Raw genomic sequence first — 24,589 nt, forward strand, 5'->3', positions numbered from 1 at the left:
AAATTCCATTCTAAGTATCTTGATAAACCCTTATATATAATTTGTTATTGTTGCTGTCTATTTTATCTTCTTCTCCAGGGAAGATGTCCTTTCTGAAGGAGAATGTCAGCCTCTACTTTCCTTGCTTGCTATCGGCTGCCATAGAAACGGGGAGGGAGGGGGCTTAGATATTTGGGAGGGGGAATTACTGGTGTTGCAGGAGTATGAAGAAGAGAGTTTTGTTCTCACCATCTTCTGTGCATGCTGGTGGCCTATGTTTGGACTTGGTCAAGGCCAACCGTCTTGCATACCAACTTGATGAGGCTTTTTGAAGATGCACCCCACATGACACCTTAGGGAGTTGCAGATTGGACATTGGGTTGGGGAATTGGGGGGAGGGTGCTGGGTAAATGTTTGATAAGTACATGTTCGCGCCTTTTTGGCTCAGATCTTGCTTTCCTTTTTGCTGCTTTCAATTCATATCTAGTAAAAGTACTTTATCTCTATTCAAATGGAGTTGAGGTTTTTCTTTCTTGGATATTGAAGGAGGCATGCCTGATACAGATTTTCAAGTCAGGGAAGAGAGATACAGCTCTCCTCGACCTGCAAGGCGCCCCCCTCTACTTCATCACCCCTACAGGATGGCTATAGCTCCTTTTGGACTTCTCTGACAGGGAAAGCTTGGAGCAGGGCTGTGGAGCTCATGGTCCTTGCCTCTGATAGTGCTTCAACTCACCCAATTTTCCTATGTCCCATTGCAAAGGTCAGCTGTCAAATGTTTCATTTAATGACCACTTAGCAATTGGAAATGCCATCCCAATCTTAACAATTAGGGTTGTTAAGCAAGGACCAAATGTACGGTATGTTAACTTTGCTGTGATAGTTTTATCCCAGCCTTCAGTCATCAAACTTTCTAAAAAGCTGATTTAATCACGATTCCTTTTTCTGTCTGTCTGTCTGTGTATATGTGTATGTGTATGTGTATGTGTATGTGTATGTATGTATGTATATATATACATACATACATACATACATACATACACACACACACACACACACACACACATATATCTGAACTGGGAATTGTTTTTTGACTTGTAAATATATATACATCCATGAAATTTTCTTTTCATATTAGAGATGTCCCTATATTGGACAACAATTCTGTTGTCCAATATACAATTCTGGATTTAGAATAGTGAGAAGGGACTTGTAAGAAAAAATATATTTAATACAGCTGAAGTACCTAAAAAGATGAATCAAAAGTATCTTTTTTATAGATTAACAGTTGGAGGAGGTTTTGTGTAGTTTTTTGTATGAGTGTCCAATGTGGATCTTTGTAAAAGAATGCCCTCACCTTGACCAGTGAGCGTTTCAAAACTTAGTGGAGGTGTTCAAAGAACAAACAGCCTATAATGATATTCTGACTTGACTTTGGAAGATAGGAAGAAGAGCCACAGACTGGACAATGCTTTGCAAAAAATGCCTCAGACCACAGGAGGGAGGACATGGTTTTTGTCTCAGAAGGGACCCCTCCTAGTTTTGCAAAGAGCAAAAGGAAAGAAGGCAAAATAACGGTCTTGTAAGAGGCTGTTAATCTAAGCTTCCGTTAAATCTGAAAGCTACATATTGTTAGCCTATGACCTACAGGTAAGGTTTAAATTTTATAGAGACACATAGGCTACTTGTTTTTAGGCAGCCTTGCTGGTTTTAAGAACAAGAACTATACCATGAAGTGAAATTCATAAAATTTGGGTGCGAGGACCTCTGCCGGCTTCCTTCCAGTCCTGCAGAGAGCAAGGCGAGGCTGACCGACGCCAATTGGGAGGACTCGGAGGGCTGTCCTGGCAGGGATCTCGGGGGCGGGGGTTTCGAGTGAGGAAAGGCAGGGCGTGGACTTTCCTTTGACGCTGAAGTTCCCGCCGCACCCGCAGGAAGCCCGATTGATGAGCCCCGACCCTCGCCCCGCCTCTGCTATTTTTTCTTTCGCCAGCCCTGTCTATCCGCGTGCAGGTATGCTCGAAGTGCGCCCCGAGGTTGGTGGGGGCGGGAGTGTACAGAACGTATGAAAACAGACGGGGAACAGGAAAAAAAGGCCCCTGGGGTTGCGGAGTCACAGGAATTTGGAGCTGAGGCCCGGCAAAGAAGTGTGAGTAGGGAACAAATGACTTTCGCTTCATTGTAGTTGCGCTGCTCGTTGAGCTAGGCGAGGCAATGGGGGCTGCATTAAGCATCTTGCAAACAACTCAAATGCAACTCGGAAAAGGAGAGATCGATGCTCTTTTCGGCACCGCTTGAGCTCTTTTCTGCAGATCCTTAAATAGTTCTGATCGTCTTGGGAAGAGTTGCCGTTCGAATTGGTAACTGGCACTGGAGAAGCGCACGAGTAAATGTATGTGCCTTAAAAGTTCAAACCGATGAAATTGTTTACGGTTTCAGAGTCTGACAGTGAGGGAATCTGTTCTATCTCTTGGGTAGTTGTAAAAGGGAAGATAGGCTGTTAAAACCGAAAGTGCGATTCCTTCTTAGGAACGCCTGGCAGGAAAGAAATGTGAACCCTTCATGGAAAGAGGAATAGATTATATTAGTGGAGAAAAATGACAATTTACAAGCTATCAATAAACATGAGCAAGGAGGCAAGGAAGATACAATAAAAAATTCTTGAAAAGCCTTTTCTGAGAGCAGCTGATAATAAAAAGGAGAAGAAAACAGCCTTTCCCAAAACCAGCAGTGCTCTGTTTTGTTTTCTCAGAAAGCCACAGTTTATTTAAATCAGATTGCAGAACATTGGCTAAGTTTCACCTGACATCAGATGCTAACAAGCTGCAGTGCTTTAAAATCTTGTGAGTTTTGATCAAAGGGTAGGGTATGGATAAGAGTAATACTTAAAAGCCTGTGCCAGTCTTCCCTTAATGAGACCTCGGAAAATGTATTGGGTTGAAACTACTGTCAGTTGCAAGCAGTAGCAAGATGTGTGATCAGGAGCCAGCACTGTGAAGCAGACTTATTGCTGATAATAAGATAGGAACTCAAATTCTATAACACTTCAGGGAGATAGAAGGGAACTCCCTAGCAGCATCAATTCCAGTGGCAGAACCAGTTTTTAACTTTAATTCCTAACATGGAATGATAGTTGCACAGCCATGGACTGATACTTGAATTTGGTGAGTGACTTCCTACCCACCACACAAGTGGTGGATTATCTACCAAGTGACTAAAAATTACAAGCTGTTGCTGCAAAGTATGACACAGTTGTGCTGAAGGAGCTGTGAATGCAAGCTGAGGGTTTAAGAAGAGGAGAAGGCAGGTCAGGGCCATAATATAGAAGAAACCAGAACTAACTAAATGTACTTCAGGGATAGGCAGTATTTAGCAGATATTTGAGGCTACAATATTAACACTCCCCTGACATTACTTGTGTTAACTGGGACTGCTTGAAGAGGAAACGCAAGACACCCAAAGGGTTCAGTTGCATGCCATAGGCCTAATGCAGTAGTTAGACAATTGGACAAGACAGACCCATAGTGAAACCCTGTCATGAAGTTGTCAGACTGAGTGTGGACTAATAACTGTCTCTCAGATTAACAATGATTTCACATCACAACAGCTATCATAGATGTTAGCTTTTGCAATTCTGTCAGTTGCCTGTTTTCTAGAACAAACATCTTAAATCTAAGCTATAATTTGTGATTAAGCAGTTCAGCAACACCATAAGATGAGCAAAAGGCTAAGTAGAGTTTCTTATTGGCTAGGCTGCTAGGGTGTACATGGAATGGGTTTTAAGCTTTGAGTTAAGGGGAAACCCAAATTAGTCTTAACTAGTTTAATCTTCTTGAGGTGCAACTGTGGGACTCTGTCTGAATTGAAATAATTCAACTCATCACAAAGACACAGTTCATACAACTTCTTCTCACTGATAAATAATTTTATTTGAGAGCTTTCAGTGTAGAAAAGTTTTCCAAGAGAACTGGCTCCTTGTAATAAAAAATATTTTATTTTCTTCTTATCCATCTCTGTGTTTCAAAATATCAGCAATGGAAAAATAACATTAAATGAGAATTGAAAACCTCTCTGCTATTGCTGTGTAAGAATGACTACTCTCAGGATTTCCAGCTGGTATGGGTTGGTACATGATGGATGCTAGACCAAAGATGATGAACATTTTGTTTTAAGCAAGCTTCCATTTGAGTTGTCAGAAGTATGGAAGGATTTAGCCCCAACTTTAATAATGGAATGGAAATACTGAATTTCTAAAAGTTAGGAGCCTATTATTTGTTTAGCAGTCTGAATTTGTAAACTTTTTCTTAATGTTACATTTTAAAATCCAGGAGTTGGTCTATTAGAGCTTTTCTAACTAAAGTCCCCCCATCTCACAATTAAGTGGAAGAATGAATCTAGGAGAGCCAATAGACTGCAGTAATCAGATTGTTAACTAGATGTGATAATATATTCAGAGATGCAGATACTTACTCTAAAGCTCTACCAGGAGCAAGCACTGTCTTTCAACTCTACCTATGTCACATGTTTGCTATAAAAATAAAATGGAGAAAAGATTGGAAATTCAGTAACTATATAATGAATGACCATGGGCAGCCAAAAAAGCACAAGCAACTTTCTACTGGATTCCTCAGAAACTTTGCTTACGGAAAGCTGGCAGGGAACATTGAAAATCATGATCATGTGATGGTAGCTGACTGTGTGACTGCAGGGCATTGCAGTCATTCATAAGTGTGACCATGTGACTGAGGGAGGGCAAACATTAGAATTTTGAATACAGATTGTAAGTAACCCCAGGGAAGACACAATAATTTCAAAAGTTTGCCAAGCGACTGGTTGGAAGCAAGAACTACCTGGGATTAAATAATTAAATACTCTGAATGTGCCCATTGTATTATAATGCAAGATCTCTCTTTTTGAGATGTTTTCCCCCTTAGATTTCTTACACATTTACTAATAAGATATAGTGAGAGATATTGCTTAAATGAACTCCCTCCCTAAATAAGTGAAACATGGTTATTGCCACAATATTTGTTTTTGTTCCCCTTTTTTTCTTCCTCCTCTGTTCTGAAAAAGGGTTAGCTAAGTTGAAGCAGGGTGTGAGTAAAATCTGATAGATTTTTCTAAGATAACCAGAATCTTTTCCTGAAAGAAGAAGTGAAAGTTGTTATAAAATAAAAATAGTTTACTTGTTCTATGCTCATAAAAATTAAAAGGTGAGTATTTTAAATTTCTTGACCAATCTCTTACAATGTAAACCAATATAAAGCAACTAGAACATTTTTTGATTTTGGCTTTCCATGTTGTATCAGTTCAACCACTGTGGCTTAAGAAAATGTGGTTTATTTCTCACTGAAACATTAAGCCATACATGTATGAAGCCAGCTATTATGGCTTATTTTGTAAATTAATTCTAGTTTAAATTAGCCATTGTACAGTGTTAGTACCCTTACTTCCAAATAAGTATGATTAGTTTGCTTTCAGTTGACCAATCTAGATTTAATCATAAGGTAATGGTACCACTGAAAACAGTGAGACAAATCAGAATTGATTTTAGTAGAACTGTTTTAGAGTGGACATACCTCTAGCAAGATGACCATTGATTCTTCAGCCTTAATCTATAACATCAGACATTTTATTTGCAATCAAGGATCTGCAATGTAGTCCAACAGCTGAAATAAAAGCAACAAAGCCCCAAGAACATACCAGTTAAAATTTATACAGATGGAAAGTAAGCAAAATAAAACAGGAAGACAAAGTAAAACACATGCACTAATGTCTCGGGTTCATTAATGTTTTTTCTAATGAAATTGGATTTTATGGAACCTTCTGTCTAACACTCAACTATAGAATGTTAAAGTGGGTTGGAAAGAAGACTCTAATGTTTTAAAAAGCTGAATGCTATAATATGTTTTTATCTTTGCAGATCCACCAAAGTGAGGCATTGATTGTCCTGTTGAAATCAGCTCTTAATATATGTAGCTGCCCAAGTATGAGTTTGGAAAGCACAACCTCTTACTATAATGGCAGAGCAGCTAACTGATAAAACAAAAATTACCCACAAAGCTACAGCAGGAGGAGATTCATTGTCCTTTGTAAACTCACTGAAAGTCCACAGAGAATTGCTAGTCAATCGAATCCGCAACACCCAGTGTTTGATTGACAACTTGATTAAGAATGACTATTTCTCCATAGAAGATGCAGAGATTGCTGCACAGTTTTCTACACAAGCAGACAAGGTACAGTATATATTTTATTTCAGTCTTTGGCTTAAGTGTAGTTTAATAATAAATCATGGTTTAGTGCACTCTATAAACCATGTCTTTACTCACAATCTTTCATATAGGCAAGTGAGCATGGCTGGCTAGAGCGTGTGATAAAAACCCAATTATCAAATCCTCACAACACATAGACAAGTCTGGTTCACATTCAAAAAGGTTTATTTACAGAAAAATAGAAAAGTATTTGCAAAGGCGGCCTCCAAGTCTCCTCCCAAGTGGATTGAGTACAAGGAGAGCAAAGAATAACATTCAAACAATACATTTTATAGACGCTACTCCTAAGAAACTTCCCCCTTCCTACTCATTCATTTACATCGTTTCTTTCGTCATTCCATATTCTAAAGGGTGAACTTGACATTTTCTTTCTTTCTTTTTTTTTTTAAATATGTTTATTTCCAATTCATTCCATACAATCACATGTATACTGTGCATAACCGGGGCATATAACATTGAATAATAAACATAGCCCTCCCTTTTATAGACAATACCCCCCAAGATACAAACCCAATATACCACCTTGACCCACCATACACCCTCTTTCACCCCCCTCCAACTTTCATTCTTCCTTCCAACATTCCCCTCTACTTCCTACTTCCCCTCCCCCTCTATCACTCCTCTCTCCCACTACTTTCCCTCCCTTCCTTCTCCTCCTGCCTCCGATCCTCTCTCCCACCCTCTCTTCCCCTCTTTCTTCTTTCGCTCTACTCCTCCCTTCGGTGTATTTCTATTGTCTATCAATATGTTCAGCTTGTCTTATTTTTACCCTAACATTAAAGAGCCACAGTATACAAGTGCAATCATGTGCTTTAAGATCTAACACATATTATATTTCCCCCCTCCCCCTAAAACCCCCCCTCCCTTCCCTCCCCCCGACTTCCCAGAGCCCATACACGGTATAGCTTTTTAACAAACACAGTCTAAAATATCTTAAAACAAAGAAGATTTTAAAAAAAGGGAAAGTCGATAAGATATCTACATTGGACTCAGTTTCTTACTGTTACCCAAACTTTAAACAGTTTAACTTATTGCTAATCTTAAGCATAGGCTATCTGGAGTTTCTTAGTCCCATATTTGCTTTGTGTATAATCAATCCATTTTTTCCAGTCTCGTTTATATCTCTCGTTTGAGTGGTCTTTAAGATATGCTGAAATTTTTGCCATCTTATAACTTTCAAAGTCCATTCTTGAGTTGTAGGCACGTCTTCCTTCTTCCAGTATTGCGCCACTAACAGTCTTGCTGCCGTTATTAAGTACAGAACCAAATTAGTCTCTACCGCTGTAAAGTCAGTACATATATCTAGTAAAAATAACTGAGGGGTGAATGTTATCCTTCTTTTGAAGATATTTTGCATGATCCACCACATTTTTATCCAAAATGCCTTAACTTTTCGACATGTCCACCATATATGAAAATATGTAGCATCAAGAGAACCACATCTCCAACATTTAGGCTGTACGTTCGGATACATAGAAGCAAGCTTTTTGGGATCTAAATGCCATCTATAAAACATCTTATAGAAATTTTCTCTCAAATTTTGTGCTTGTGTAAATTTCACATTTCTTACCCATATTCTTTCCCACATGTCCAGCATTATTGGTTCCTCAATATTCTGAGCCCATTTAATCATACAGTCTTTAATCAGTTCCGTTTTGGAATCCATCTGTATTAGTACATTGTATATCCTCTTTATATGCATTAAGCTTTGATCTCTTATTTGTTTAAACAGATTATCCTCAACTTTAACAAAACCAGTTTTTTGATCTATTTTCCACCTAGCCTGTAATTGGCCATACTGGAACCATGTTTGAACTACCTTCTCCTCTTTTAGTACCTCTAAAGATTTTAATTGTAGCACCCCGCTTTCTGAAATAAGAAGTTGTCTGTAAGTGGTTCTATCGTGTTTTTGTTCTATATTCATATTTTCAATTGCATGCCTAGGAATTGCCCACATGGGCAACTTGTCATTTAGTTTATGTTGATATTTTTTCCAGACCCGCAATAAAGCATTTCTTAAGATATGATTTCTAAAATTCTTATCCAATTTTTTGTTAAATAACAAGTAAGCATGCCAACCATATACCAAATCATGTCCCTCGATATTCAATATTCTATCATTGGTTAAATGGGTCCAATCACTAATTGCAGATAATGCCACTGCATCATAATATAATTTTAAGTTAGGTAATTTCAATCCTCCTCTTTCACGTACATCTTGCATTATTTTCATCTTTACCCTCGGCTTCTTTCCTGCCCATACAAATTTGTTGATACCCTTCTGCCATTCTAAAAGGTTTGCATCTCTTTTAAGTATTGGTAACATTTGAAAAAGAAATAAAAATTTTGGTAAAATGTTCATCTTCACTGCCGCTATCCTACCCAGCAAAGATAAGTGCAATTTCTCCCATTTTTTCATCTCCATCTGTATACTATGCCAAAGTGGTTCATAATTATGCTTATATAATTTCCCATTTGAAGTTAAAATATTAACTCCAAGATATTTGACTTTTTTAACTACCTCACATCCTAGCATCACTCCTAATTCTTCCTTTTGTTTAGTATTCATATTTATGGCTAATATTTTAGTTTTTCCTAAATTTATTTTAAAGCCAGAGACTTGACCATATTGATTAATCATATTCATTAAGACCGTACTGGATTCCTGCGGTTGTTCTAATATTATGACCAAATCATCCGCAAAGGCACGGACTCTATATTCTTGCTGTCTAATCTTGATCCCTTTTAAACCATCCAAGCCCCGTATTTTATTCAATAATACTTCCAAAGTTATAATAAACAATAGTGGGGACAAAGGACAGCCCTGTCTTGTACCTTTTTCGATTTGAAAGGAGTCTGTTAAACTTCCATTGACTATGATTTGGGCTGTTTGCTGTTGATATATTGCATTAATTGACCGTAAAAAGCTATCTCCTATCTGCATTTTTTGCAATATCTTCAACAGGAATTGCCAATTAACTCGATCAAAGGCCTTCTCAGCATCCAAAAATATGAACGCGGCAGGAATTTGATTGTTCTTTCCCAAATATTCTAAAGCATTAATGATTAATCTAACATTGCTCTTCATCTGTCTCCCCTGTATAAAACCTGTTTGGTCGGTATGTATCAATTGTTGAATAACCACCATTAACCTATTTGCTAGTATTTTGGTAAAAATTTTATAATCTACATTAAGTAGTGAAATAGGTCTATAATTTTTTGGCTGAGTACTATCTTGATCTTTGGGTATCAACGATATAAATACTGTCTTCCATGATGGGGGCACTTTACCTTCTGATTGAATTTTATTAAATAATTCTCTAAGAGGTTCTACCATTTCTAACTGTAAATTTTTATAATAAACCGCTGTTAGGCCATCTGTACCTGGTGCTTTCCCTAACTTTAGTTGTTTGATTACCTGCAGGATTTCCCCAGAGGTTATTGGTTGGTTCAACTTTTGCCTGTATTCTTCTCTAACTAGGGGAATTTTCTCTTTATCTAAGTATTTATCTATGTCTAAACCCCTAATTTTGTCCCCTTTGTACAGTTCTGTAAAAAATTCCCGAAATGCCTTTTGGATCTCCTCCTGTTGAAACACCTCCTTCCCTCCATAACACAGTTTGGATACATTTCGAGTTTTTCTTTTTTCCCTAATCTGATAAGCCAACCACCTGCCGGGTTTGTTTGTGTTACAGAAAGTATTGTGTTTTGCATATAATAAGCTAGTAGCTACCTGGTCAGAGATCAGCATATCAAATTGGGATTTTAATATGGAGATTGCTTCCTTAGCCTTTATATCGCCTGGATTCTGTGTTAATTCCAACTCTTTCCCTTTAATTTCCTCTTCCAATTCTTTTCGTTTTTGCCCTTGTTTATGTCTATGTATTTTGTTTATATTCATCAGTACTCCTCTCATATACGCTTTGCTTGCATCCCATACAAATTCCATAGATGTACCATTATTCATGTTGAGAACAAAGTATTCAGATAACAATCTTTTACAATCGTTAATGTACTTTTCATATCTAAATAAATTTTCGTTCAACCTCCAAGACCTTCTTGCCTGCACTACCCTTCCCAATTCCATCCAAACTGGATTGTGGTCCGAAAGAACTCTCGCCGCTATCTTTGTCTTCTTCACCCTAGAAAGTAAATCATTAGTAATTAGTATAAAATCAATCCTTGAAAGAGATTGACATCTATCAGAAAAAAAAGTGAAGTCATATTCCTCTGCATTCCTTTCTCGCCAAACATCTCGCAGTTCGAAATCGTCCATCATGTCAAAAAAAGATTTGGGTAACTTAGCTCGGATTTTAGTATTTGGGCGAGATGTCTTCTTATCTCTTATAGTGTCAATCACGCCATTCCAGTCACCCAATAGTATACAAGACTTAAAGTCCCACTGTACTAATTTAGCATGAAGAGTTCTATAAAATCCGTCTTGCTGTTGATTAGGAGCATATATTCCCAAAAGTAGTGTCTTTTTCCCTTCTAAGATTAAGTCTAGTGCAATATATCTTCCAAAGGGATCTGCTTCAATTAGTTCAGCTTTGATGTCTTTTCTTAAGTATACAACTAAGCCATTTTTCTTTTCCATAGCAGAGGTCACAAAATGTTGACCAAGTTTGGGGTTAAACAAATATTTTTGATCAGTTGATTTAATATGAGTTTCTTGCAGACAAATTATATCATTCTTGAACTGTTTAAGATAATGAAATATTTTCTTTCTCTTCTGTGGAGAGTTCAGTCCGTTAACATTCCATGTCAAAATCTTAGTTGTCATTTTTGGTTGTCAGAAGCTTTTTTAGAGCCTCCTGCATGGCCTGTCTAATCTTTGGCCTGGCTCCTCCCATGGCTTCTGAGCTTGTTGCTGTGACTCCTTGATCAATGGCCGGTGATTGTTGAAATTGTTGCATTGTAGCCTGTTTTTCCTTTTGTCTGGTAGTCATACGGTTAGGTCTTTGTTCTCTGGCCCCTTGCCCTTCCGGGAGGAGGTGATGGTATGTTTTGTCTGGTAGTTGTGTAGTTTGCTGTTTATCTTGTCCTTCTCGTGGTCTTTCTCCATATTCAGATGATTCAGGGTGTCCCACCTTCAAGATGTTGTGATAGACATCTCGAGCTTTCCATACAGAGTTGAGACGATATCTTTGCTTGTCAAATGTAATTATAATACCAAATGGGACGTCCCATCTATACTGTATCTGACGCTTTCTGAGCTCTTCCACTAGAAAAGCATAATCCCTCCTGGCTCTTAGCATTTGAGGTGGTATTTCTTTCAAGACAATCAAATCCTGTCCGCCAATTTGAAGCCTGGTATTATAGGACTCTTGTAATATCATGTTTCTGAACTCTCTTGTAACAAAGTATATTACCACATCTCGGGGGAGTTGCTTCTGTTTTGCCGCCCAGGAATTAATGCGATAAATTTTATCGATCTGCCAATCAAAATTGGATCCCGGTCTTCCCACCAGGCAGTCAAAAGCCTCTGAAAACATCTGCTTTAAGTTCTCCTGTTTATCTTCGCACAACCCCCTGACTCTTAATGCAAGCTCCATCTGTTTGTACTGTATCATAATAATTTGTTTTTCAGCATTTTCAACTTTTTGTTCCACCACTTCAGTTTTAGATGTCAAATTAGTATTGGCTTCATTAAGAACCTCTAAGTTATCTTCCATTCCAGAAACATGTTCTGTCAATACATTTACAAGTCCCATCATATCATCATTCATTTTGGCGATCCTAGTATCAAACTTATCATATAAGACTTTCATCTCATTCCTTATTTCATCTCTGAATTCTCTGAAAGTTTCCAAAAAGAATTCTTTCATTAGTACATCTCCACTAGGGGGCATAGAGGGTGGGGGCTGCAACTTTGTGCCAGGTATGGGGGATGTAGCCCTAGGAGGTAATTTCGCAGGATTTAATTTTGATGCCATTATATCTTTGCTTCAAGCAATTAATCAAATTTTGCTGGCCCGCTATGCAGCTTACACAAAAAAAGAAAAATTCCTCCCTTTTTGCAGAGAGTTTACGGAAGGTTTCAAAAGGCTGGCATTACACCAAAGCAGTTCGGCAAAAAAACCCTCTGTTTGGAATGTCTCTATATTAGCAAAGAGTCTTTGAAAACTTTTAGAGGTTGATAAGAAAGAATCTTCAGAGAAGTAGAGCTAATTAATTAGTGGGAGGCTATTCCTTTGATTCTTTGCCAAGGAAATAGGAATGTACCATTATTGCAAATGCGGAAGCTACAGAATCGCCATCTTGGGAGCAGTTGCACAAAGGAAGCTTTATAAAACTGAAGCTAGGATTTTTTCTAGAAAGAGCAAATAAAGTTCTCAGGTACGGGCTCTGCTTGTATTAGTTTCAAATAAATGTCTCAAAAATTGTCCTAAGAGGGGTTTCTTTGCCTTGTGCTGTTGAAACAGCCGAGATTTCTGGCCAGAGATATGACTCAGCTTTGGTTGTCTCCCCCCTTCTGTTCGCAGCAAAAAAAAAAAAAAAGCTGCAAACTTCAAAGAAAGCTCTTACCAGCTGGGTCTCTCTCTTCAACCTTCTTGCCTGAAGAATGAGATATCTGCTAGGTGTTTAAGCAGATAACGAACCAGAAATCTGGGGGCAGCTCAATTAAGCCGCCGCCAACGGCAAAGTCCCGCCCCGGAAGTCGAACTTGACATTTTCTTGAGAGGCCCCTATCTCTTATATGGTTTTTCTGGTGCCTTTCGTCTGAGCAGATGGCTTTCTAACTACCTTGTACGCCTTTAAATGACTTGGAATAACAAAGGTTTATCTTGTCCTGTTTACTTAACATATTTTGTAGTTAGTAAAAACACAATAATGTATTACACATTTTAGGCAAGAATATAATGGCTTATACATTTGACATTGTAAAAGAATACAAAGGCAACCTTTTAACATTTTATAAAAGAGTAACTTAATACCCTTTCCTTCACTCCTACTTTTTCTCTTCTTAGTAACTTACTTTTTTATACCTGCAATTTTTTATACCTACAATAATTCATAATGTCCTAACTTCTCCTTAGGTTCATATGGAAGCAAATTTTTATATTCAGAATTCTCCATCTCCATCCCCTGCTTCCCCACTTTCATTATTAGTAAAGGTCTTTCTTTCCATTTGTGATTGATGTAGTTATTAAGGTCATACCGCTTATAGTCCTTTTTATTAACATTTATATGAGAGGAATCAAGCACGGTAAAAACATGATAGCTAGGAATCCTAATATTGCAAATGTTGCTAAGTCTTTCCAATTTGTAAACCACCCACCAAACCAATCATTTACCCATTTAAAGTTAGCCCTTTCCAGGTTTGGGTAATTTCCTTTACTACTTTCCCACTCTCATCTATTTCAACAATTCCCACTCTCACCTATTACAATTACTCAAAATTTTTCCACATATACCTCCTTCTTCTTCTTTTATCTAAAGCCAATCTATTCTGCATAATATAAGTCTGAGACTTTACACTCTCCTTAGCTAAATGTTTTAAAATACTTACTGTGTCATTAATTAATACTTCGAGCACTGCTTGTAATCGAATTATACTATTTAAAATATATATTGGGTCTCTGGCACCTAAGGTACCATCTTCTGCCCATGTGGCAGGTCCATAATAATAGATTACCTTCTTTGGAGTTCATTCATCATCTTTCCACTCTCCAATCTGTATATCACTAGGTTGTACAGATCTTTTTTCTCGATTTCTGCTTAATAAATCATCATATACAGTTAATCCCAGCAGTTGTTTTTGTTCAATGGGGAGGAGGAAAAAGCTTCATTGTATTATTCCTAATACACAAGATCCATATCACCCTAAGGTAAATATGGCATACTTTCTACATATTCAATACATACCATTCCAGGCTATCACTTTCAGGATCTTTCAGATAAGGCATTTCAGTTATTTGACTTAGTGTTTCCTCTTCTTTCATAGTCCCATTTCCTCCCCACCAATTGTTATTCCATACAGTTAGGCAAATAATATCTCCTACTGCTACCTTTCTGTTTCCTTCTTCGCTCATAACACACTTTTCCTACAAAATTCGTTGTCAAAACCCAAGTCCCCTTCTTGCCTTTTGTAAATTTTAAAGTTTCATTGTTCCACATCTCAACCACTGTATCGTGGTTTAATTCATGTGCTTCCCATGGCCACAGTTCTCCCATGTTTGTTCCTCCACACCTAAAACAGTTCTTTACCGTAAGTGGTCCCCCCCCCCCCCCCCCCAATCTCTTCAGCCAATTGTACAAACATATTTACAATTCTCTTAGGGAATTCAGGGAATTCTAATTTTTCAAATTCTTGATAGTATAACTAAAATATACTTTTGTGTATTGGTTTTAGTTTTGTGGTTTCTATTTTCAATACTAGCCAACGGTATGGATCTTTTCCTTCCCCATCTATTCCAATTCCAAATTCTTTATATTGTGTTCCATTTTCCAGTGATTAATTGGTATATAAACACCTTACATCCAACACCCAAACCACAATCGATACAATGAGAACAACATACACAAGTACAATTACAAAACCAACACATCCAGGAGGGCACGCAATGGAATTTGTTCAATCATGGTTTTCTTCAGTTGAGGGAAGAGCATAAGCAACTACTCTGCTCTACATAGCAAAAACACAAAAAATAGTCTGAGTGCAAATATTACCCCTCCTATCAGTAGGATGATTGTCCACCAGTCCATTAAGTCTGTTGAAACTTCAGCTTCAGTGAGTCCCCTGGGTGAGACTCCACCTTCCACTCCTTTGGGGCTGGCACGGGCCCTCTCTTTCAGAAGTAATGAGTCTTTTTCAGCAGTCTGAATTTCAGTCCCAGTAGTTAACAGGACAATGTAAGATCCTTCCCAGATTGGAGTTAATTTTCCATTTCTCCAGGCCTTTATCAGCAGCCATGTCCAGCTTTTAACCGGTGTACTGCAAAGTCCAAGGATGGCGTTTGCGCATGAATGACTTTCTGTCTGAAGAGAGGAAAAACACCTGGACAGTTCCTGTACATATTTTCTAAACATTTTGTCTTTTAATTCAACTCAAACAAGCAAAAAACAGGCTGTTTTTTGGGCCCCCACCCCCCAGGAGCATTCTGCAAGCCCCCCCCCCAAAGTCTATTCATGCCTTTTTTTTTAAAAACAGACCCATTTTTGTAAAAACAGGCCGTTTTTGGGAGGATTGCATAGTGCAAAAACTTTTCCCTCCCTTTTGGAAAGCTCTAACTGATTGATGAGAATTAGATTGATCAAGTGCTGTGCCAGCATAAACAAAGTATTAGGTGCTGCAGATAGTTAGTGATTTCCTTCTCCGGCACATGGATAAATACACCTAGAAACATTTATTTACCTACCTAGTCTCTCTCCCTACCTACCTAATGTATTTCTCTCTCTCTCTCTCTCTCTCTCTCTCTCTCTCTCTTTCTCTCTCTCTATCCCTTTACCTACCTACTTACCTACACACTCCCTCCCTCCCTCCCTCCTGTATTTCTCTGTCTCTCTCCCTCCCTTTACCTACCTACCTACCTACCTACCTACCTACCTAACTTCTCTCTCTCTCCCTACCTACTGTATTTCTCTCTCTTTCTCTCCCTCTCTATCTCTCTATCTACCTATCTACTTTTTAAAAAAAAATGCCTCTTCAAAACCTTGGTGTGTCTTATACTCTGGTGCGTCTTATGGTAGGTTTAATTTAACATCTTAAACCTCAAAAATTTCCCAGAAATAACAAAATCAAAATTATATTCAGAGCAGAAAAGAAAATATAAGAAAACCAAAACAATGAAAGGCAAAGCTACATGAATACTTCACCCATTTGCCCCTCCTTTTTCAAACAGAAGGGGAAAGGAAAAAAATTGTTAAAAGGAGCAGAAAAGCCGCACTTCCCCTCTTTCCTGCTACTTGCTCTTCAAAGAGGAAAAAAAGTCCTTGAATTAACAGGACAAGGGAAAAAAATGTAATAGACCACACACGAATCTCCCTCCTTTCCCCCCTCTGCATTCTCTCAACAAAATAATTTTCTCAGTTTCTTTAAACAAAAGGGAATCAGAGTACATTCACGCCAACTTTTTACTCTCAACATTTGCACTGCAATCAAACTGCTTGTGTAAACCAATTTCACATGTAAAAAATCCCATTTCATGCAAACCAATCATTACAATTATTTCAGGTCTAGAAATGATTACACACAAACACACACATTCACTTACACACAAAAAAATCCACCCTGTGGAGACAAAATCTCCTCTTCTCTTTTTTTGTTCAATCTGCAGCTCATTCTTCAAGCAGTAGGAAAATCCAAGAAGTAATTTTAATCAAAAATGTGATTTGGGGCCCTAAACACTGCCTGTTTCCCATAGCTCTAAGCCCAAGCTGAAAAAGTTATTTAATTTGTCAACTAGCCAAACATATCACAATCAATTTTATCCCATTCAATTCTACCCACTATTTTTATAGATGCACATCTAAGTATTAACAGAAACCACTTCAAATTGATCAAGTCAAATTATCAGAGTCCTCCCATTTAGATAGGGCTTACTTTTTTTATTACCTGCTAAACCCCAGGTGGGGAAAAAAACAATAAACCTTTTCTTCTTTATTCTTAGTTCTTTCAGAGTTTTCTGGCTCTTTTGAGAATGGTAAATTCTCAAGATCTTTATAATACTGCAGTATTTCTTTCTTTCTACTCCTAGATCTTCCTACCAGACATAACAGCATAAGCTAACCATAACTTGTTTGGTCAGCCCAACGTATGGAGGGGCTTCCCAACCTCTTAAGTATTTTCCCTAAAGGACTAGTCGGGTCTATTTACAATTCAGGATTCTTCCTAATTGTTTTAGTAACTTTTCACTTTTACTCAAAGTTAAACCCATTGTTCTATCTCCTCAAGCACTGGTTATTCATATTTCTGCTCTGGGTGTAAACTCCTGACTCCGCTCTACCTATCTATCTATATTGAATCTCCCAGCAGACTTCTCTTTAAAGATGAAGATGTATATAGAGACCTTCACACATCATTTGCATCCGGCCAGAGCTCTCGCACAAGTTTGGACTCCACTTTTCTTTTTAAAGACAACTTTTTAACGTGTCCCGGTGGGCTAACACAGCCCTAATTCCTCCCCACCCTGTAGATCAGCGGTTCCAAACAGTAGTTCAAAACTACTTAACTATAGGTTTAACACAACAACTATAACTATTCCCCATTCTCTTGAGAGTTTCCCTGACTATGTTTTTTTCAATTTTACGGCTACTCCAAATCCACGCACCAGTCCGCTTCCCTTCAGGCTGGCCTTCCCCCTTGTGGGAGTAAGAAACCACAACCTTTCAGGACTGCATTCGCTCTGAATTCACTAGTGTTCCCAGAACCTGTGTTCAGCATTGAAAAACCTCCCACAATCACTCTCCTGACCACTCAGGTACAATTGCATGTTTCCATCCTACGGGGCAAAAGTTTCTTACCTGGGTCTGTGCACAGAGTTGCCTGGTCCTGGGGTCTCAGAATGTTTCCTTCACTCAACATTCCAACAATAATCTGGATGGAAAGACAATATCTATAGATATTCAAACAATGAGAGGTAAAATTTGAACTTCTGGTTAAAAGTGGCCTTTTAAATGCTTTCCCCTCACCTTTTGGAATTAGTTCCTTCAGAATCTGATGATCTTTGAGCTGTTTCTGTAGTTAATAATTATTCGTTTCCAGAAGGTTCTGGCTGATCTGCTTGATGAACCAGTTGAGCAGCATTTGAAGCTTCAAAACTTGCTGTTATCTATCAAGAAACTGATACACAGGAATATTTTGCTGGCTTCAGATTTCTTTTGTTTTTTGTGACAATGCATTTATATTGTCAATGTTAGCATGATAGAGGTCTTTTTCTTCCTTGATAGTACATTAGTTATATCCTATTAATATTCAGTAAAAGAGTTTGTTTATTTTACATAGCCCTTTGTATTGTTACTTGCTTAAGGACATAAAATATATAGAAATAAACAGATTGGGCTGGTTGCCATCTTCTCCCTTTCTGAATTCTGCACTTCTATGAACAAGTACAATTTGAATTTCTCAAATGAAATATGGAAGCTTCCTTTGATTCTAGAAACTTTCAATCATCATATTCCAGATCACATGGAAGTTTCTATAGATAACAGTGAACACATAAAGACTTTCATGACCCATTATAAATACATGTGTGTATGTAATAAAATAGTATTCCTCCAGACATTGAGGTACATCACTTGTATTTCCTGGATTAGGTGTCTCATTTGTCTTAATGTAACTTCAAACTTATCACCAGATTGTATTGGATGTTGTTAGGAGATTGTTAAATACATAGGGAGCAATCACATTAATTGTAATTTTATTAATTGTAATTATATTAATATATTAACATTTATGTAGAATGAATGTAAATTTGTTCTGTGTTATAGCCATTTGTAGCACCAAGCAATTTCACCATGTATGATGGTGGTTCAGTGAATAGTTACATATAGCCTAAATATGCTTGAGACTTTATCTGATCTTTCCTTAAGGTCCGTAAAATTCTGGATCTAGCCCAAAGTAAAGGTGAGGAAGTTGCAGAGTATTGCCTGTATGTCCTGCAACAAGCTGGTGATGCTTACTATGACTTACATCCTTGGTTGGAGGAGATTGGCTTCCACCCATCAGAAGTCATTTGTAGCAAACCTGTGGAAAATACTGACCCAGGTAAGACATCCAGTTAGGAAAGTTTTCTCTTTTTCTTTTAATTTTTAAAATTAGCTTTTTCAATATAGAAACCAAAGCATAATGATGTCGATGGTGGTAGTGATTGTGATAATATAACATAGAAAACTATCAGGATAAAGCCAAGACTAGTTAAAAAGCGAGGATATACAGGTAGATCTCAACTTACAACCCTTTGTTTAGCGACCATTTTAAAGTTGTAACAAAACTGACAAAAATGACATGATTGTTTTTCACATTTACCACTGTTGTAGCATCCCCATGATCACATGACCTAAATTCTGGTATTCAACAACTAGCATGTATTTAGGTCAGTTGTACTTTCCTGGGATCATGTGATCACTGTTTGTAATCCTCACAGCAAAGTCAATAAGGGAAGCAAGATTGACTTGGAATCTTCATGATTCACTTAACAACTGCTCCTGCCAGTTGCAGGACTGCTTTGAGACTACTAAGTGGAACATATGTGAACATTTGGAGCTGCAAGAATTCACTGACACTGTACTCTCATACATTAAAACATGCACAGACAATGTAACAGTGAATAAGTGTATTAGAATTTTTACAGTAATCATAAACCCTGGATGTCAGCAGAGGTACAATCACTTCTGACAGCCCGAAACTCCACCTTCAAGACAGGTAACAAAGATGAATACAATGAGGCCAGGGCAAACTTGAGGAGAGGCATTAAGGCAGCTAAACAGAAATACAAACAAAAAGTAGAGAAGCATCTGGCAGATAATAACCCAAGACAGGTGTGGCAAGGGCCACAACATCTAACCAATTATAAGGGAAATGCGATGAAAATAGCCAATGCTGATACCCTGCTGGTGGAGGAGCTGAATAGCTTCTTCGCCCACTTTGAAGTCAAAAGACCTGTCTCTGTGGCTCTAGCTCAAAAGCCCTCTAATCTCCAGCCACTCACCCAGCATGAACATCAAGTGAGAGCTGTGCTGAAGGCTGTAAATCCCAACAAAGCTGCAAGTCCAGGTGGCGGGGGGGGGGAGGCTGGGAAAAATGGTAAAAACCTATGCTGACCAATTAACAGGGATCCTGACAAGGATTTTTAACATCTTTCTGCAATTGGCTAGAGTTCCATCAAGCTTGAAAGCAGCCACAATCATCCCAGTTCTGAAGAAAGCAGCCATAAACAACCTGAATGACTATAGACCAATTGTACTGACATCTATAGTGATGAAGTGCTTTGAAAGACTGGTCCTACAAACCTCAGGTCCTTTCTTTCACCAAATTTCGATCAACACCAGTTTGTTTATAGAAACAGGTCAAGCTCCTAAGGATGTACAAGCTATTCCATCTCTTAGCCTGGGGGGGTGAAACTATACGCCCCTCAGAGAGGGTTCGCAATTTGGGAGTCCTCCTGGATCCGCAGCTGACGCTAGAACATCACTTGTCAGCTGTGACCAGGGGGGCCTTTGCCCAGGTTCACCTGGTGCACCAGTTGCGACCCTATCTGGACCGGGAGGCCCTTCAGATGGTCACTCATGCCCTCGTCACCTCAAGACTGGATTACTGTAATGCGCTCTACATGGTCTGCTCTTGAAGAGTGTTCGAAGACTTCAGTTAGTCCAGAATGCAGCCGTGTGAACGATAGTGGGCGTACCTAGGTACACCCATGTTACACCTATCCTCCACGAGCTGCACTGGCTTCCCATTGGTCTCCAGACACGCTTCAAGGTACTAGTCGTTACTTTTAAAGCCCTACATGGTATAGGACCTGGCTATCTGAGAGACCGCCTTCTGCCATTTACCTCCCAGAGACCCATAAGATCACACAGACTAGGCCTCCTCCGGATTCCATCTGCTGGTCAATGTCAACTGGTGACTCCCCGGGGGAGGGCCTTCTCTGTAGCTGCTCCGGCCCTATGGAACGATCTTCCCATGGAGATCCGGACCCTTACTACCCTTCCGGCCTTCCGCAAAGCGACCAAGACCTGGCTGTTCCAGCTATTGATTCATCCAGCCCCATCCTAAGCTATGAATGTGGTGGAATTTTAATGTTTTTTTAATTTTTTGTATGTTTCCCCTTCCCTTTTATCTGTAAGCCGCCCTGAGTCTCTCGAGAGTGGGCGGCATACAAACCCTATAAATAAATAAATAAATAAATAAATAAATAAATAAATAATAAACAAACAAACAAACAAAAGACGCCATCACCACTGCTCTACATACTGCACTGAGACATCTTGAGAAATCTGGGAATGATGCCAGAATGCTTTTTGTAGACTATAGCTTGGCCTTTAATACCATCTTACCAGGCATTCTCATTGAAAAACTGACTGATCTGAATTTCCCTCCCCTCACTTGTGACTGGGTCAAAGACTTCCTGATGGACCGCCCACAAACTATAAGGGTTGGGTCCTTTACATCTTCCACCATGAAGCTCAGCACAGGTTCCCCTCAGGGCTGTGTGCTCAGCCCCTATCTGTACTTGCTATATACATATGACTGCATATCCTCTGATCCATCCAATATCATAATAAAGTTTGCAGACGACACAATGGTGCTGGGGCTTATAACTAGAGGGGATGAATCAACATACAGGAAAGAAGTCCAGAAGATATTGTCTTTTGTGTTCAAAAAACAACCTACATCTAAATACTAACAAGACAAAAGAGATGGTGCTGGATTCCAGAAGCACAGAGAGGAACCTGCCTCACTATATATAAAGGGGGGCTGTGTGGAGAGAGTTTCCTCTTTTAAATTCTTGGGAGTGCTCATTAGTCAAGATCTCATGTGGAAAAACAACATGTCCCTGGTGATTAGTAAGGTTCAGCAGGCTTCATTTTTTTAGAGTCCTATAGAAAAATCAGGTGAAACAATGGCTGATGACTTCTTTGGTAGAAAGTGTCCTCACATACTGTATAACAGTATGGTATGCTGGTTTAACAGCTGCGGACAGGAAGGCACTACAGAGAGTGATCAATTCGTCACAAGAAACCATAGGTTGCCCTCTAACACTACTGTATGACATCAGCAGGTCTTGCTGTTTCAGCAGAGTAAGGAAGATACTTAGGGATGAGTCACACCCTGACCAGTGTCCCTTTTCACTTTTATCATTGGACAGAAGACATCAAAGTATAGTTAGCCATATAAACAAGTTTAAAAACAGCTCCTACCCATGGGCTGTCAGACTCGTAAACACAATCACGATCACAATCACTCCACGTACATATGGAAACATATGACTAGTTTCCCCACCCCCCCACAATTACTTGTATAAGGATTATTCTCTATACTATTCATGCTGTCTTGTATTTTCTGTTATGGATTGCACCAGTAGAGGCTAAACCAATTTCGTTGTATACATGATGTACAATGACAATAAAGGTGATGATGATGATGATGATGATGTTGTTGTTGTTGTTAATCTTTGGTGAGATTCACAGCCTTTGGGGCTGGTTGGTAGCTCAATAGCTCGAGTCCTAACCAAGGACCTCTAGGGATTGTTAAGTAACATCAGAGGATATAAGCTGTTCCAAGTAGGATGGTTTTTTGTAGAATCAGAATGTTCAAGTCTGATAAATTTAAAATTTCCAAATAGCGAGGTAGCCCTTTAGGTATTGCTCCAAGGGCTCCAATTACAATCGGGACAACACACAATTTCTTTTTCCACAGTCGCTCAACTTCAATTTGCAAGTCCTGGTACTTTGTGATTTTTTCTTTCTGTTTATCTTCAATTTGTGCATCTCCAGGTATTGCAATGTCAATGAACTATACTGTTTTCTTTTCAACTATTGTTATGTCAGGTGTGTTGTGGGCCAAGTGCCTGTCAGTCTGAATTCTGAAGTCCCACAAGATCTTGACTTTCTCATTCTCTAAAACCTTCTGAATCTCATGTTCCCAGTGGTTTTTTCTGTACTCAAATCCAAACAGTGAATGATCTTAGCAATACAGTCATGGCATTGTAGGTAGTCAGTTTGGGAAATTTTGCTGAACCCACTGATCAAGTGGTCGACTGTCTCGTCTTTCTTATTACAGAGGCGACATTTGCTGTTGGTGGTAACATGTTGAATTTTTGCCTTTATGCAGTTTGTGGCTAAGGCTTGTTCTTGAGCTGCCAAAAAAAAAGCCTTCTGTTTCTTTTTTCAGTGCTCCTGATCTTAACCAGTTCCAAGTTAGCTTTTGGTCAGCTTTGCCTTCAATACTTTTCAAGTATTGGCTATACATAGCTTTGTTTTTCCAATTTTCAGCTCATTTCTCAATTACTTCTTTCTTATATTCAGCTTTTGACTTAGTTGTCTTTAAAAGGCCTCCTTTATTTATTTCCTTAATCATTGGTTCTTCACTTTTCTGGATATAATCATTCAAGCTGTGTTTTTCTTCTTCCACCGTCTGTTTTACTTGTAGGAATCCTCGACCACCCTCTGCTCTTGGTAGATATAATTGGTCAACATTACTTTTAGGGTGCAAAGCACGATTCATTGTCATAAGCTTCCTTGTTTTTCTGTCCAAATTGTCCAACTCCATCTGGGTCCAGTCAATTATTCCTGCAGAGTATTGATACACAGGTATAGCCCAGGTATTTATGGCTTTTATGATGTTTTTGCCATCTTCTTCAAAATGATTGTCAGTGGAAGCATTGAGAATATAAAAAGTAGGGGTGAAAGGGAATTGCCCTGCCTCATTTACATTTTCATTTCATTTCATTTATTATATTTATACGCTGCCCTTTTCCCCCGAAGGGGACTCAAGGCGGCTAACAAATCAAATCAGGGAAGGGGGGGGGTACAGACAAAAAAATAAATAAACGATACATAACAATACATAATTTAAAAACACACAACAGTCATACCATTCCAGACGGGGGCAACAGCTCTTTAGCCCCAGGCCTGTGGGAACAGCCAGGTTTTAACGGCTTTGCGGAAGGCCTGGGGGGTGGTGAGGGTTCAAATCTCCACGGGGAGTTCGTTCCAAAGGGTCGGAGCAGCCACAGAGAAGGCTCTCCTCCGGGTAGTCGCCAGTCGACACTGGCCGGCGGATGGAATTCGGAGGAGGCCTAATCTGTGGGATCTAATCGGTCTAGCGGAGGTGATTGGCAGCAGGCGGTCTCTCAAGTACCCAGGTCCAATACCATGAAGGGCTTTATAAGTGACGACTAGCGCCTTGAAGTGTATCCGGAGACCAATAGGCAGCCAGTGCAGCTCGCGGAGGATAGGTGTTACGTGGGTGAACCGAGGTGCACCCACGATCGCTCGCCCGGCTGCATTCTGGACAAGCTGAAGTCTCTGAATGCTCTTCAAGGGCTGCCCCATGTAGAGCACGTTGCAGTAGTCCAGTCTAGAGGTCACAAGGGCACGAGTGAGTGTTGTGAGGGCCTCCCGGTTCAGGTAGGGACGCAACTGGTGCACCAGGCGAACCTGGGCAAATGCCCCCCTGGTCACAGCCGACAAGTGGTGTTCAAAAGTCAGCTGTGGATCCAGGAGGACTCCCAAATTGCGAACCCTGTCTGAGGGGCGTACTGTTTGACCCCCCAGCCTGAGAGATGGAAAACGTAGGAGGGAAACACACCAGCCACTCGGTCTTATCCGGATTGAGAACAAGCTTGTTAGCCCCCATCCAGTCCCTAACAGTCTCGAGGCACTGGCACATC

At 39.2% G+C, this 24,589-nt stretch overlaps 1 protein-coding gene and 1 long non-coding RNA gene across 4 annotated transcripts in view; one reads left to right on the forward strand and one right to left on the reverse strand.

The window, feature by feature from the left end:
- The first annotated feature begins 1,884 nt into the window (after positions 1 to 1,884).
- NOD1 (nucleotide binding oligomerization domain containing 1) overlaps positions 1,885 to 24,589 on the forward strand; it is a 78,962-nt gene continuing 56,257 nt past the window's right edge. For 2 of the 3 annotated variants that reach the window (XR_004256926.1, XM_032236681.1), the window contains exons 1-3: positions 1,885 to 1,992; positions 5,903 to 6,215; positions 18,786 to 18,960. Coding sequence is in view for 2 of the 3 variants with exons in the window: in XM_032236681.1 (XP_032092572.1) it covers positions 6,000 to 6,215; positions 18,786 to 18,960 (391 nt within the window). In the remaining variant the exon portion in view is untranslated. The other variant, XM_032236682.1, reaches the window with a different exon arrangement.
- On the reverse strand, positions 14,700 to 18,030 carry LOC116522082. Its single transcript, XR_004256927.1, has 3 exons — positions 17,886 to 18,030; positions 17,718 to 17,790; positions 14,700 to 15,233 (listed from the first exon to the last, which is right to left on the reverse strand). It is a non-coding gene; the product is annotated as an uncharacterized LOC116522082 (long non-coding RNA).

This window comes from Thamnophis elegans, chromosome Z (assembly GCF_009769535.1).
Source record: "Thamnophis elegans isolate rThaEle1 chromosome Z, rThaEle1.pri, whole genome shotgun sequence".
Classification (NCBI taxonomy): Eukaryota; Metazoa; Chordata; class Lepidosauria; order Squamata; family Colubridae; genus Thamnophis; species Thamnophis elegans.